The sequence below is a fragment of the Phasianus colchicus genome, chromosome 7 (assembly GCF_987193195.1).
Source record: "Phasianus colchicus chromosome 7, bPhaCol1.hap1.1, whole genome shotgun sequence".
Classification (NCBI taxonomy): domain Eukaryota; kingdom Metazoa; phylum Chordata; class Aves; order Galliformes; family Phasianidae; genus Phasianus; species Phasianus colchicus.
The window spans coordinates 6,329,651-6,346,598 of NC_143442.1; the positions used below are offsets into that span (position 1 = coordinate 6,329,651).

At 36.5% G+C, this 16,948-nt stretch overlaps 1 protein-coding gene and 1 long non-coding RNA gene across 13 annotated transcripts in view; one reads left to right on the forward strand and one right to left on the reverse strand.

The window, feature by feature from the left end:
- Positions 1-16,948, forward strand: part of LOC149917198 (uncharacterized) — a 37,127-nt gene that overhangs the window by 10,291 nt on the left and 9,888 nt on the right. The gene's annotated exons all lie outside the window — the stretch shown is intronic.
- The window catches only part of R3HDM1 (R3H domain containing 1), a 42,603-nt gene that overhangs the window by 4,982 nt on the left and 20,673 nt on the right, over positions 1-16,948 (reverse strand). For 6 of the 12 annotated variants that reach the window (XM_031590733.2, XM_090143565.1, XM_090143564.1 and 3 more), the window contains 9 exons: positions 15,700-15,954; positions 13,067-13,221; positions 11,999-12,100; positions 9,208-9,468; positions 8,525-8,645; positions 5,069-5,223; positions 4,677-4,825; positions 2,572-2,675; positions 1,971-2,135 (listed from right to left, as the gene is read on the reverse strand). In XM_031590733.2, coding sequence (XP_031446593.2) covers positions 1,971-2,135; positions 2,572-2,675; positions 4,677-4,825; positions 5,069-5,223; positions 8,525-8,645; positions 9,208-9,468; positions 11,999-12,100; positions 13,067-13,221; positions 15,700-15,954 — 1,467 coding nt within the window. The remainder of the gene's footprint in view (positions 1-1,970; positions 2,136-2,571; positions 2,676-4,676; positions 4,826-5,068; positions 5,224-8,524; positions 8,646-9,207; positions 9,469-11,998; positions 12,101-13,066; positions 13,222-15,699; positions 15,955-16,948) is intronic. The other 6 variants (XM_090143563.1, XM_090143568.1, XM_090143566.1 and 3 more) reach the window with 6 other exon arrangements.

Here is a 16,948-nt window from a genome sequence, read left to right on the forward strand (position 1 = left end):
CTCTTAATATTAGAACTGTATTAGCCTTTCTAAACTGTATTGTGAAATATTTACTGTATTGATGTTTATCAAAACAATGCGATAACACCAACGCTTTCACACCTATGCTTTCTTTCCAATTTTTTTAAATGGCAAAAAGTTCTACCTATGTGCTATAGATTGAAATGTAATCATCAGATTACCTTGCCAACTTTAGTAGAGGATACAAATTTGAGCATCCCTGCTCTGTCCTTGTAAAAGCCACATGGTGAATATTTCTGTTCTGTTGCGCAGCAAAATAAAACAAACTTCTGCTTATGGATTGCTGCTATATAATCAGAGTAACAGCAAGTTGCTAAGTGGCAAGGCCTCTGTAATCTCTATATATAGACTTGAGGGAAAGAGACAAAAACCAATATATCCACTACCTTTCACACAAGATTGGTTTCATTTTATTAATTATGCATATATAAAAATATTATAAATGTTATATTTACATTTTATTGCTTTATTATTTCTACAGTGCTTGGCATGTAGCTTTTGTCATCTCTGTTCTATGAGATAAGAACTCCCAAGGAAATAACCTACAGCATTATTGCTTGACAGATGTCACACGCTGAAAAGTTCTATGTAAACTACAAAAGAAAACTGTAGATCCCCAAATGCTCTTTTCTTTACTTCTACTACAAGTTTCACAGCATTTGAGTAAGTGAGAATAAATGGAATTCTTTTCCTATAACAAGCATACTTGAAATCAAGTGTCACAGAAGGCATAAGTCAGATGCAGATATTCAGCTATCAAAAAACATGACAAGAAAAACCCAGGAGAAATCTTTGAAAGGCTCCCAGGCTGAATGTGCTCCCCTTCAAATTTTTCAAGAGGAGAAACACCACTCAGCTGCATGCCTATGTATGTCCTGTGTCCTTACCTCGAGATGATTCCTCAAGGTGTCATCTCAGTATTGCTGTTGATCAAGTGCATGCTTTTCTTTATTCTCTCAATATTTAGAAGGCTTTTACCTTCCCCAACCTTGTTTAAATGACAGTTTAACAGATTTGAATCAGCCTTCAAAACAGCATAAAACTAGAACTACCAGGATAAGGGCAGAACAAACCAATGCTAGACCAATTTTGGACATCTGGAAATGGCCATCTTTAAGAATTACTTTCAAAAAGAAACTAAAAATAACTGTGAACTAAAATACACTGCTGATCCAGCTGTCATGCCACTTAACTGTACGTTACCTATTTACTAATGAACAGTCTCTAAAAATATCTTTAAAGATAACAGGTCATAAGAGACATCTCATCTCTACTGGAATCTAGGTCATTGACCTAGTTGTTCCAGCAATTGCTTGCAAAATACTGATAGCAGTGTTAGAAATTACACCCCTCTTTTCTTTTTGTTGCCAATGGAACCTCTCATGCATCAAATTCCCTCCAGTAAAATAAGGGCAGCAGTACTGACTACGATTAAAAGATTGATCTATAAATCTCTAGTTTGGAGGCTAACCCTAATGCCCTTAATTTCCTGACCAGGTCATCAATTTTATGATAATTGTGGTTGGAAATGCAGAGATTTTAAGTGTCTGGATATCAATACTTATAAATGTTTTAAGGATATGACAAGCTCTATGTCACTACTGTTTTCATACTGCATTGAGGCTGCTATATATAGGCCTTTAAAAAAATTATCTTAATATTTTATAGAGAAAAACATTCCAAACCTGATTTAAGTACTTCTGCTAAGCAATATTTTTCTCTGTTGAATAAGGCTGCCTCCAGGCTGCTCATGTAAAGTTGGCTATTGTTTCATTTAGATTCAACATGGTCATTTTTAAAGTTACAATGACAGTAATTCAGATGAAGAATTATGAAAAAGTATTTGCAGAAACAGCACTCAAGTCACAACTGTTCTCACAAGTAGCCATGAAATCAACCTGATAATTTCTAGACAGAATGGCTTAGATATAAATCCCAATAAAATATACCTTTTATTGGCTGCATGATGGAAAGACCAGTGGGTGAACTTTTACATGAGGGTGGAGACACTATGCTGTAGTGCAAAATGGAAGCAGCCTGTTGCGGCTTTGACTTTGATGAAGGTGACAATAATGTAGGAGGTGGTGGCTTCTGACTTGAATGGTTGTTATAAACTATGGAAGTAAAGGCAGTAAATAAGGCTACCAGAAGAAACAAACATGAGAACAGAATACTTGAGTATTTAATTTCCCCTTTCAACATTTGAAAAGGCTACCTCTCTCCTCTCTACCCAAGCCCAACAGCCACTGAGGAAAAGATTAAAGTCATCTGGCTGCGAACGCATTGTTCTCAAGTCTGTCTCAATTCAAAAGCAGACATGCAAGGCATCGTGGTGTCCAGTACTGAATTCGAGCAAAGTAATGAGAGCTTTCAATGATAAAAAAACTAAGATGTGAAGTTAACGTGCATCCAATCTAACTTCAAACACAGAATACAGAAGGAAATAAAAAAAAATACTTAATTCTAAATCAAACCCTTAATTACAAATATACAAACACTCTGCATAACAATGGCTAGAAACTTGCTCCAAAAAAGCTTTAGTCCCCCAACCTGCACATTGCTGTCCTTGAAGCTGCTGTGAGTTACATGGTGATGATGTTCTAGGAAACTGTATCTGCTCTGATCCAGGAGGCTGCAAATATCCTACTGATGAACTGTAATAATAATAAAGAGAAAAGAACATGACTAACAGAAGTTTGTCACATTTAATCCTAACCACTGCATTTGTTGCCTACAGACACTACAAGTTAATGGGATTTCACTAATTTCAATCAGTAATATTCCCACCTACCCCCTGCCCAGGAACCTGTTCTTCAGAAGACAGTGGTTTCGAGTCTGTTCATTGGCCATAACTTATGACCTGCATATATCAAAAAACTGTAGCAATTTTTTATTTTGATCTGTGTGCAAATAGATGGTATAAAGATATACAGAATTAATTAACCATAATTAGGTCTCAGTTAAATAGCCACCACAGAACCCACCACAAGGATTTCACATGCTGTTTTCTCAGCTGGAGGCTGGCCCCAAACAGCTGAGTCAGCTTATTCAGCACATGGAATGAGCACACTCATCCACTTCAGAGCATAGTAAGGCAGCTTAGACAGATACCTACAGGGGCTCCTTTAGCATGGCTTTATCAAACAGGAAATTAGAGAAAAGTACCAGTCATGCAAGACAACAAAGAAATAGCCTTTCATTTATTTGTAATACACATGAAAAGAACAATTTTGAAAGTTTATTTATGCAGCTAATTTTCAAGACATTCAAGGCAAAACAGCTGAGTAACCGACACAGCCAAACTCTGTCATAAAACAGACAAAACACCCATCAGGTTGGAGGGCTGCAACGTGAGAATGGTGTCTACAGAATCTGGTACTTCGTGTCAGTACTGACAGAAAGTGAATATCCTGAGGGAATGAGATGTTTTTAAATAACTTCAAACTATATAATAAAGGAAGTGTGATCCTGTTGAGCCTCCACTAGAAATCCACTTTCACATATGACTTCACCTAAATTTTTTTTTCCGTCCTTTGTCCCCAAGATCAAGTATTCAATTATAAATTAAAAATGCTCGTATTTTGAAAAAGGCAAAACTCAGGAAGCAATTTGTTTTAGTTTCCACTATCTGCATAGGATGTACTCTTTCACACAGCTTCTCATCTCTCCATTATTTTAGTCTACAATGATGACCTGTGGGTTTGCGTCCATTCAGTTCCTGCAGAACAGTATTCTGTGTTCTTTGTTAAAGTGTTGCAACACATCTATTTTGATAAAAGCAAGATGCTGTCCTAAGCTGCTAGTCCGCTCTGAATAATAAAAGTTACCCTGTTTGAAAAAGATGGCCATTGCAAATGACAGAAGAGATCAAGCAACGAAGCTTACTATAAAAAAAAGTCTATGATGATGTCTACCTGTGACTCCACTGAATCTCAAACATAACCAAAGAAGAAAAGGTTAAAAAGAACCTTAGGGTACACAGAACAAGAATTCAGATTCATTTAACTCGATGAAGCCATGTAGCAATAACATAAACACTGAAATCTGTGCTTACAGATGGATGAAGCAAGCTTCATACCATTGCTGCTTGTTTAAAAGCTGCAAACCAAGTATTTTGAAACACACATGTAACAGGCATTAGTTGTAATGAATTCTTTTAGGTATTCAAATATCTGTTCTATCATGAGTACTCAACATTATTTATCAAACAAGACCTGAACATCCAAGGAAGTTCCTATACTCAATTCACAGCCAGCTTTGTGCTAACAGGTTTTATCAGTTATGTGGACAAAAGAAAGCTGAGTAATCTGTTTCAGAGATTCAAAATAAAGAGAATAAAGATAACTGCAAAAAGATATTGCTACTGGACATGCTCGTGTTTCACATGTAAAAAAAGGAACACTGAAAACTATAATATAGAACTAACAAGTAAAAGATTGCTGAAAGCAACACCAAAACAGTGTATTTCCAGTCAAACAAGCAGTACTGGTTGTTTCAGTTAACTGCATAAGAGTAAAATAAATAGCTAACAAAGCGTTTGCAAGTCTGCCTTTAAAATACATTTCAATACATGGACTAATAAAGCAGATATTGTCAGTTTCTACAGGGCAATTAAACCTCATTGCTGAGAAATGAAATAACTAAGTTAAGCTTACCTTAAATTATTCTGTTGACCTGATGGAATGACACTGTAGTAAACTGGCATTCCTGTTGTGGGCAATCCTTGATTTGACTGACCAGGAATTATAACAGGCTGTTGATATGTCTGCTGGGGCACTGCCTGGGAACCTTGAGGCACCGAAACCTAAAAATTGCGAACACATTAAGACTTCCTCGTGCAGACAATGTTTCATTCCGCCTCTTGTTTAAAACTTTTGCTTCACATTTCAGTTGTCTTGGGTTATTGTTTCTACTTTTTCAAATTTCTATCCATATGTCACTTTGAAACATACTTGCAGATTTCACCCATTTACAAAACAATTGTAAACAAATTAAAAATAGATCACTCCGAATGCACAGATTGGAAAGTTCTGAGTAAATTACCCACCTGATACGATGGCACTGAAGGATATGGAACAATCACACCTTGAATTTGATTCCCAACATTGTTGTGTTGGCCACTGACTAGACTTTGATTCTGAGACTGTTGAACTCCAACTAAACCCTGGTAGTTTTGCTGCTGGTTAGGCAAAACTTGGTAACCTGAAATCATACATTTGAATGTTATTTTGAAATAATTATATCTGAACAAATTTTATGCACAGTTGCCTATATGAAGAGGTACATGTGGCATTTTCCAGTGGCTTTCTACATCTGGAAGCTTTGTAAGAGTTGAACTTATCATGCACATAAAAAGAAGCCAACATTAGAAATTAACAGATTTATTCGTTTGCATCCATCTGGCATCAGCATTAAATATTTCACATCCTATCTGCAGTGCTGCTCAAGTGCTTGCAGTGTTTACACTAGTGAGTTACATGTGTTAACACCTTGATTTGCCTGGTGAAAGCAGAAGGCATTTGAACAAGGCATGCCAGATTACATTAAAAGACATTAATCAGTTGTCAGTTGTTATAAGTAATGCTGTTTGAAGTACACCAGCTTTGAAATTCTGGTTGTGATAACTTCTGCTAGCATCCCAGGTGCCCCAGAGATAGAAATAGCAGTGATTCAAGGCTGAAGCAGACCTTGCAAGACATACATGCAAGTCCTTTTCAAAAGGGCCATTTCTAATCTGAAGTATGGAATAGTAAAACAATTAGGATCTGAGAGAAATCTTCCAGGTAAAAGTCGCATTCATATACAATGGAAGACATTTAATACTTTATATTACCTTGTGGGGAAAAAAAAAAAAGAAAAAACCTGACTTCGATATTCACCCCCATGTTGTGATTCTACAACCATTTCTTATTGCTTAACTGGTAGTCTCTACTATCTTCCAAAAGCATCCTAAACAAATAAGTAAATAAATAAACCCACAGGTCTGAGTGCAAACAGCAAATGGCATCTGTGCATTTATTATGCTCCAGCCCACTGTGCCTCACATTTTTTTTTTTTTAAATGCATATAGGAGATAACTGCTAACATGATCAAAATACATGTAGAACAGAAGTGAAATTCTTTTTCCCCCCTGTTCCACCTTTAAGGCTATGTGCTTAACTACTTACCATACCAGCAAAACCCCCTAGCTATTAGTGTGGCTGAGACAGTGCCAGAGACCACAGAGTAACAAAGTGAGGCTTGTCCAGATGAACTGATGGCAAAAAGAATCTGTATCCAACTCTAATGCATTCACATTCTAACAAATTTGGCACTGCCCATGCTCCCTGGCTTGATATGGAACTATACTTAATACAGCAAATAGAGCCATAAAAACTCACTAGGATTTTGTGTCTGCGTGTTTAAAATATTGCTTGGTCTATTTTGTAAGTAATTATTCAATTAACACAAAACAAAACCCATGGATGTTCATTCATTACATTCGTTCAGGGTACAACAAACGTGAATTAAGTCTCAGCTTTTACAGAGATTGCAACAACGGAGACAGCAGACTGGTAACATCATCAAATATTATTTGAGAAAATTAAAGGGAAGAAGGTTCAGTTAATTATGAGCGCTGTTCATTAGAAACACAGAATACACGACATGCTTTCAGAGTACTATACAATTCAGAACAATGCATGCTTGAATGAAGACTAGTAATTACAGTTTTTAATAGCTAAGCTTGAACTGCACACAAAAATCTCTCATATCTGTAAAAAACAAAACACTTAAGTGTATTTTGTTGCAGAATGATCTACAGCACCTAAAAAGCAACAGAATGCAAAGCTGCAATATATGATAGACACAATCAATAATACATCTGCAATCTAAAGCCCTTACTTCCTAGACTTTGTAATGTAGCTGTGAACATTTGTCACTTTTTTCTAGCACTTCCAGTGACAGATGTAATCAATTTTGCTAACAGAGAGAACTGGAACAATAGAAATTGACTGCCAAGAAAGTTCCCCACTGCATTCCAAAGAATATTCTATTTTTAGCACCACAGTTTCACCTCTGCATTGAAAATGACATGACAGAAATGCAGCACTCAGCAGAAAAAGAAAACCCACACCTGCCATAGCAGACTGTCTCCTAACAGAGAAATACTCCAAAGCAGAAATATTCCAAAGTGGAAGAGAGCTTGATATTTACATAATTGAAAATGAATCACTTAATATAAGTTAGCAGACAGAGTATAGAAATATATCTTCTGAATGATACACTGAGAATGAGAAACGGTTTTTAGTCAAGAACACAGCAGTACAATAACCTGGTTAGCAAGTGATGACTACAGCTTGATACCAACTACTGCAACAACAGCTGTTGTTACAACTGTAGGAGCTTTATCACTGGCCATTTTGTAGCAGAAGCCAGCTGAACTTCAGTTGATGTTCCAAACAGTAATTGTAGTCCAGTTCAGATTTTTAATCAACCTGTCATTAAGTCTCATGGTAACTTAGCCCTCATGATTATGAGGTCATGAGATGCTACTTTCTTAAAGAGCGTTTCCTCCTATTTGACATATTTGGACAAACAAAGCATTTAAAATAGAAGCAATAAACCTAACACCTGAAACCCCTTTAAAAAGGAAGCCAGGAAGCAGCTGAAAAAGAGACCGGTTCACTGTGAGAAATATAAACCTCTCAGACAGTGTTACGGCCCCGAATTCAACAGCTCAAAGTCAGGCCATCCCATAATGTTAAACCAAACGTGGTTTCAGTTGCCATGCTCTCAGAAGCTGTCATCTTTTATCCACATTTGTTTGGAAAATAATTTCACAGTTAGTAAGCACTTTATAAAATGAATAAAGCCCTGTAAGACACGATCTACTCACTCTTGGTCTTGACCAGATATAGACTCACAGAACATCTGGAGCTGGAAGGGACCCAGCCTGAGGGACTCACTGCTGCACTAGCCAAGCAGCACGTTGCCTTTCACCTCAAACACAGCCACCAATACTGAGCCCCAACCATTTCAGATGTAGCTTTAGGTCTTATTACATATACCGGTCAATATCCAGATACCGTGAGTCGATGGCCAGAAAAATGATTTATTCCATATTGTATTAAACTGCAATTTAAACAAAAGTATTTTTTGTTTGGAACTTTCAGCAGTTAAGACACACCTCTCTGATTTTACATCATTTCAAGTTATTAATTTATCTTATTTTACAAGCCACTAATTTTTTTTTAGTAACTAAGTTACCAATCTTTTGCTTTGTCTTATGAATTATTCAGTTTTAGACTAAAAAATTGTCCTGGAACTTAGCAGCATGGGCCACTTACAGTAACGGCTCAGATCTCAAGCTTCATGAACAACTGACTCAAATTGTTCTGCTTCAGTTGCGCACTGTGTCCAGTGTGAACTTTTATTTGAAATCATGAGGCAAAATAAATTTTAAAAGCAGAGGACAAGATGTATGCAGGGTATTCTAATGAAATGCTGAGTAACTTCAACAAACCTGTCTGCTGTCCAGGCTGTGCCAATGGTTGGTTTTGCTGTGTGTTGTAATGGACAGAAACAGGTCGATATTGTTGACTGGAGTGTGGATACTGATTGGGGGAACAATAACAGGCTGGCACCTAGAGACAAACAACAGTTAAAGAGTTTCAGTACCTGCAGGTTTATAGAAGGCAGACACATAAACAGAAAAAGAACAACAGGGTACAAGAAAGATAGATGCAAAATTTTAGTGATGCTTTAGCAACTTTTTTCCATATAAAGTCTCTCTTTAATGGCTGATTTCTTGGACTTGCAATGTAGAAAGGAAAACTCCACAATATTATATTCCCCTATGTAGGCATTGATTTCGTGAACTGCTTTTAGCAGGCTTTGGTGACTATGCATACCATTTCAGTCAATGCCAGAAGAAAGCAACCCCATTACTTTTAGAATGCAGCACCATTGGTGAAATCACGGAGAAGGATAGAGGGAAGCTGATTTAGTATCTCAGGACCAATTTCCACTTGAAGTTTTAAAATATTTCTACCAATAACAGAGTGTATGTTTTTGGTGGGGTTTTTTTGTTTGTTTTTTAAACCAGCTACACATAAATAGGCAGACTTTACAGAAAGCACACTGATGAAACAGCATGATTAGTTTATAAACACAGCTTTCAGTAGAAAGGAAACAAAGCCCTTGTACCTGTGGCACAGGCTGCTGCATATATCCCTGCTGTGGAAGGACCTGCTGGCTGACAGGGTGGCTGGATGGAGAGTAGCCCGGCGCAGAAACCGGCTGGCCAGAAGGTGGTGGAGGTGGAGCAGCTGCAATGATATAACCAGACTGCTGCGGGGGCTGCAGGACAACAGTGGACTGGAACATAGTGGTGTGAGGTTCAGCTGGATCAGCAGGTGGCTGACGGGCAAGACTCATATGGCTAAACTGTGATCCTAGGTTGTCTTGCTGTAATAATTAAAAAAAAAAAGTTACATTTGGAAATACTTAAAAAAAAAAAAAACGTAGGCAAATATCTTAAACAAAAGGTTTTAGATAGGAATGTCTTAAATTACTGCACAATAGCAACATCAGCCAAAGAAGAACAGGGAAGAACATGATCAGAACACAGTAGTGAAGTGTCTTCAGTGCTGACAATGGGAAAATACATCCACATTCAGGGACTCCTCTCACTTCAAATACTTGATTTTTTTGGATTACATCTGCCTCTATCTACTTAAATGCAAGAATTCAATTGTCAAAAATACATTCTTCCGATTGGACTTCAAATTCTGCATGAAAACACAGAACCCCAGCTAAAACAGCAAAAGGCTGTACTGACAAAACAACTTTTGGCTTTAAGAGCTTAAGTTAATGAGGCTTTAATCCTGGATAACAAGGTACATTTGCCAAACTTGGTGTTGTACTATGCACTTGATTTCATGCTAAAAAATTAATCTTCGCAACAGCTGCAAAAAAGCCATTCTAGAAATTACTTACTATCTCTGTTTTATTTACATCTGAAACCATGGTACTGGTGGCACTGGGCACTGCACAAGTCCTGTGACATTTGAAAACTTCTACTACTGTAACTAAGCCTAAGCACTTGTTCTTTATAAGAAATTCAACATCAAACAAATTACCAGCATCCCAGAAATTAAAAGTTATCACTAGTATTGTCTTGGTTAGTAAACATGAAATTTCACATTTCAAAAAGCAGTCTCTCTAACTGTGAAAAAACTCTCAAAAACTTTAGAAGCACCTGATCCTCTCTCACACATCATCCTGAAGATAAGAGGTAATCAAGAAATACTAAGTTCAATTTTTGTCTTTTACAGATCATCTATGTTCATATTTTATGATGACACTTTACACTTCTAGCCCTGGAATTATTCATCTGATACATGAATTTGCATGTGAAACGTTATTTGGAATACCTCTGAATTTAGAACATCTCTGTTTTCATTCTATCAACAATTTACATTTCCGTATGGCACTTCTGAAATGAGGCCTATTAACACAACCATAATGCTTTTCTGCATTGAACTTTACATACTGCTTCTCACAACGTCCACGTAAGAAAGGATACTGATATTTAATTACGACGTAATATTAACTCTGAAAATGTCTAAAGGACAAAATCCAGCAACACACATTTGTATTATACTGTCAATACAAGTAAATCATCATCTGGTCAGTTATTCCTACAGCGACACGTACAGTACAAATGATGAACCACTGAAACGTTATTGTCAAAACATGGGTAAACCCAACCTTCCTGTTACTGACTACAGCTGATAATTCATTTAGATTATGAACCAGAGTTGATTAATCCTTTTCACTATGTTACATAAGTTGCCATCAGTAAAAATACATTTTTGAAACTGACAGCACAATTTAGTATTAAACTCACTTCCTAAATACGAAATGGCTTGAAACCATCATAAACCTGGAAGGAGTTTCATTCTTTGTTTTAGCAAGCATATGCCTAAACAATGATTGCAGATTATAGCACAAAACTAGCTTCTGAATGAGCTGCTGCTGGAAGCAATGCATTACATGGGTTAAATAACCATTCTCATTTAATTAACTGAGAAGTTATACACAGTGCAGTTTACATGTGCTCAAACTCTAAGATAACATGAGAAACAATGTTGCTGAAAAGAAAGCACCCCTAATGAAGTGCAATTCCTTTTAGAATTGTACACCTAAAGTACAGGTAATGGTTATAATATCATTTTAATTAAATGCAGGCTACTGAATTAAGATTAATGAGCATCTGTTGTCATATGACATGATTTATGTTGCAAGCAGTAGCAAAATACAAACTTCATCATAAAATAGCTATTGTACAACACGTAAAGCAGTTTAGGGAGTTGGAAAGCCTCAATTTTTGACCTGGGCCCTAGTTCACATTCTGCTTTGGGTAATGTTTCTCCTTCAGTAGGCTTCACTTTGCCTCAGCAATAAGACTCTTAAATAATATCCATTTTTACAAGAGACTATCAGATTTCATTTCCAGCTTCTATCTGTTAAGAACAAGGGATGCTGGTGAACTGTTTAAGAGTTCTGGCAAAGAGGCTTCAAAAAGTTACTTCAATAAAACCCAGCACAGCTGACCCTTTGAAAGCAATTAAGGGTCAGCAGAAGAAAGCAGACAGAAAGCAACAAGGGTGGAAAGGATGGATAGAAAGACATTAGTCAAAAGACAAAAGGTATTGACTGGCCAACAAAACTTTGAAAAAGTTGTTTCTTAGTTAAGAAAAAAATATTTTTCATTATATACAGATATATAGAATAGCCTTAAATGTACGCATTTCTCTTGAACTTGAAATTAACAGGAAACTATTTTCCATGACTCAGGTGATATTTTACTGTGACTGAAAAGCTAACCAGTCATTACACTGCTATCACAATCACTTACAAACAACCCAAGCAAAGGTCAGCTTCCACTAATGATTAACCCACGCAAAAAGGAAATGAACAGAAGATATAATACCACAGAATATTGCTGGGTAGAGGAGACTGGCAGGAGCGGGGGTGGATAAGAGACTGCAGAGTACTGAACAGGCTGGGAAGAAGGCTGTAGAGGTCGGATAGGCTGAAGAAATAACAGGTTTATAAACATGGTTAACATAAGAGAAGTGAAAACAGTTTTTTGTAACAGGACAAAAAAGCAATTGTGTTCCAGTTGTTACCAGAAAGGGAAGGGATAGGGTTTTTTTCTTTTAATTAAGCTGAAAGACTGCACAGAATTAAAATTAATTTTCAATATGGCATTTGTTTTGTTACACATTATATTGACTATAAACTAAGTCAGCAGATTGCTTTTGTTTAACATTATGCTGTTCAGAGAGAAATTGTTTTGAAATTATAAAATAAGAAGTAGACTTGCATTCTAAACAGAAGTTGTTTTAAAGCATCTGAAGACAGAATCAATCTATTAGCAACCACAAATTAAAACATATTGCTTTTATTTATTCCCCAATACTGAAATACTTTATGTGCACTCTGGTCATTTAAACACCAGAGAGCTAGCCTGTCCTTCAGCGTGTGCCACTGTAAGTAGGACACGCTACACCTCTGTAGTAGTGCTACTACTACAGAGGCATTCACACCGAGCAGTTCTAAGCTACCTCTTTGGTGCCAGCAGTACAACCTGACAGTACAGCCCAAGAATTTCTGACTGAAAAGTAAGCTTCATGAAAAAATACTTCAATTGGATTAACTGCCTACCTTGCTGACCACGTGGCAGGGGTTTGTGTGTGGGTGTGAGTACATGTATCACAGGACAAAGACAGAACCCTTTTTTCTTTTTTCTATAATCTTGATACCATAACATTTTCAGTACATCATTGTATTTTCTATATTTTTAAGAAAAGACTGCCTACCCTGTTCAGTTATTAAAACTGACAGTTTTGAGAACTATGGGGAAAAATTCCATATACTCATATCTGTGCAGCTATTCCTGCTTCTATAGCATGTGTCAACAGAGCAAACCTGCTAATCCCTTGTAAGACAGCAGTATCAACCATCAATGCAAGCAGCATATATTTGACATGTGCACCTGTGAGAGGATGTGATTAGCTGCTGGCTGTTGCTGAGGTGGTGGGGGAAGAGGTGGCTGTTGTGCAGGTCCAGGCACTTGGGTCCTAACAGGTTGCTGAGGCATAGGAGGATTGTACACAACTGGAGTGCCATCTGGATTAAGGAATGGCTGACCTGAAAGGTTGAAAAAGAACAAACAACCAGAGACAGACAGCTCTATTATCCAAGTCTGGAGAAAATTAAGATAAATACAATTACAGCAGACAAAATGAATAACGTTTAGAAATAAAGTCATACTGTTTCATATCAAATTTATGCCAAATCCCCACAACTACATTTACAATGGCCATAACTAAAAGGGAGTCAAATGGCAAAGTATATGCAGCTAAAACATGTAAATGAACATTTAAATTAGACAAAGAAACTCAGCATTGACTTAATGAACACGTAAACATTTGCCATACCCTGACAGTGCAGACAACTTATTTTTATTAAGTGAACTGAAAAAGGGCAGAAGCAGTAAAGGACAACTCTACTAAAACAGTATTTTAAGGACCTTTTAAAAGGCAATTAAATGAATAACTCCAATTGTTTTGAACATCAACTGAAACATAGGGCAGAGTAAAGGCAATACCTATATAAAACAGACACAAAACAGAAGCAGCAATTATATTCCCATAACTGCTAACAGAGTTGAAATACTTCTATTCATAAATCAATTCCTTCAGCTTTCCAATGAAATAATGTAATACTATTCTCCTATTTAATAATTTGCAACTTCAATATTGAAGCTCCCCATTAATGCCATTAAACAACTTAAAAGTAAATTATAAATAAACAGTAACTTGTTTTGTTGCCTAGGTTAGGGAAAGGAAAAAAAAAAACAAACAACAAAACCCAAAAGGTACAGCAGATCAGCAAGAGCCCATATTTAAGTTAGAATCATAACTTGAGGGTCCAGCTAGTTTTAACAAACATCAAACAGTCAATTATAGAATTCTGTTGCTTTTCTGAGGTGAGCGCAAGTAAAAAATGCTTACAGCATGAAAAACTGTTTCACAGTCTATTCTTTCTTTGCCCTTTCCTGCTGCTATGTGGAAGTCTCACCAAAATAACTGGGAAATGACCAACTGTACAGGAGGAACAAAGTGAATCTAATCACATGCAAAATGTTGACATAGACATAAGTGAAATGAAGATGACAAAGACCACGACTTAAACTGTATCATGTTTCAGATGACACTATCTGCAAACTGATAGTAGCCTTCCAATGTCTGCATTTATCTGTTTTGTTTACAGCAACTCTGAAGATTTTAGTACGGTCATGCTATAAACTCATAATATGAAAAACGAGCCAATATTCTTCATATTTTCTGCAGAGCACAGAGCACACAAATGCCTACAAATGCTACAAAGTTTTGCTTTCCTAGCAAAATTTGATCACAAATTGCCACACTTCTGCTCAGATGGCCAACCTCACAATGAAAAATTCACATGTAAGATGTGCAGTGGTCCTCATTATGCCTAGAAGCAAAGTTACTGCTATGTCCAGAATCTATACCTGAGATAGCAAACAATTCCTCCTAGAAATGCAATGGCTGCCTAGAAAAATTTGCTGCTACAGTCAGCTGTAACCAAATTCTATTAGGATCAGCATTAGCTATTTTTAGAGGGATTTAGTTAAGAGAAGCTTTAGTAGCATATCAATATGAAGATTCATTAATCAACTAGTTTTCTAGTTTTGTATACAAGAACAGCAACTGATTTGCATTATAGAAAAAGAAAATTATTTAGCTACGTGAGAGAAATAAGTGATTACTTTAACAACAGCAATCAGAAAAAATCAGTTTTACAAAAGTACATGCAATTATATTCAAGTATAATTAAGTCTATCTAGAGAATGAGAAATGCATCCTGAAGAATTTCCTCATCTAGAAAGGAAACTAATCTATATATGAAAAGTGAAATATAATCTGTGTTGCACAGAAAAGGTAAAATCAAATCTTCAGAGTTCCTTAGCTTCCACAGCAAGGAAAAGGTTGATTTTTTTTTTTTTTTTTTTTAAATCAGGCAAGAAGTTACACATCTCTGCATCTACATTACAAAATTTCATCCTCCTACTTATTAAAAATATTAACATTGGCCAAATATACCAACATTGACTTAATCTTGTTTTAAACTGAAACAGAGGTTTAAAAATAGCATATAATCCATCCTTATTTCTGTCATGAGTTTACAGAAATGTTTATCGTAACGTGCAAAACAAAGGATAATGAATTCTTTCAAGTCTGTGTGAATGTTTGCTCAGGAGCTCTTTCTTCAGTGAAACTGTTTTATATTAGCATTGAAAAAGACTCTTCCCTCTCCCCTTATTCTGTATTCTAGATAATAAATGACATATTAAAGTATTTTGAACTAGTCACTGTTACAATACATTAAACCTATAAATTAAAACCTGTAGCAAAACCCAAAGTGGATTTACTTATTCCTTTTATATAAAAGTCATGCTTTTTAAATTACGTGTACTGAACAAACATAAACACCAAAAAATAAAAAGAAAGGACAGTACTGAAATTAACTCTTATATAAACACTTGCACATTTTGGTCTGAGTTCTCAACTGTAACAAGAACACCCACGAGCAGATACCAACCTGTTTGAGGGTTGATCAGAATACTGCCAGGTGGAATGCCTGTCGCTTCCAAGGGAAGCAAAAAGAAGCTAGTGCTAGTAGGTGCCACTTGCCCATTTATGCCACCATCAAAGGAAAGAGAGTTACTAGTGCTGACAGTTGGATAGACGGCAGGCGTGCCATGAGAAGGCTGGCTTAGAGCTGGCACTGGAAGAGGCTGCTGGGTGTGAGAAAGAGAACCCGTGGATGACCCTACACTACTAGAAGACTCTGAACCTAGGAAAGGAGTAATGAGAAATTGTTTTTACCTAAAGACAGAAATATCATGCTCACTTATATTTATATATATGTACACATACACACACACACTTTTAAATGCTTATCCTTAAAGCTAAGCATAAGCACATCATTAAACAGTGGCCTTGCCAATGAAATTCATTCATCTCCCCTGGAATACCATTATAAGATTCTTTCGGTAAACCAAGGGTCAATTCAGCACTGCTTTGCACTTTAACCATCTCTAGATCTGATTTCTGGTCAGAAAATACATCTGTATACATGCACATGCACTACTGTGCAGTTCTTCCACAGTTCTAATAACTGATTGCTCACACATTCCAAAAAGATGCATGCATACATATTGATGTACTCAAGGATTTACATACACCAGTTGTGCACACACAGTTGACAGCTATCCTATACATGCAGGCCATTGGATAACCCAGATCCATTCAGCCAAACATCCCTTCAGATACACTACTTACAGTACATGCTCTATAGACACAGCCTACATGCAAGGAATGACTACTTTTTTGTGGCTACTACATGTCTGAGATCTGTCTCACCTGATGGACAAATTGCAGAATACTAAAATTCCCAACACACTCTTCCCAACCTCCCCTCTCCCCTGGCAATTTTAAGGCTGAAATAAAAAATGCAGCTAGAAGAAAAATAAGTTAATATGGTATTTTTAACCTGAATTAGTCTTATTTGAAGTTCAAAAAGAATATAAAATTGCTTAGAGAAAGCAATTATTTTACAATTGTGAATGGCTATAAACATTGCAAGGCAGTGGAGAATCAGACCCTGAGCTTTCTGAAAGCTAATGCATGCTGACAAGAGCAGTTTTCCAGAAGCCCAATATGGAATGGTCTATAGAATTGCACAGTTTCCTAGAGACCTCTAGCCATACAATCCAGCACACTTTAAGTCTTTGCTATGACACTTGCAGGACTTAGCATATAGAAGTTTCAATGTAATAACTCTTATT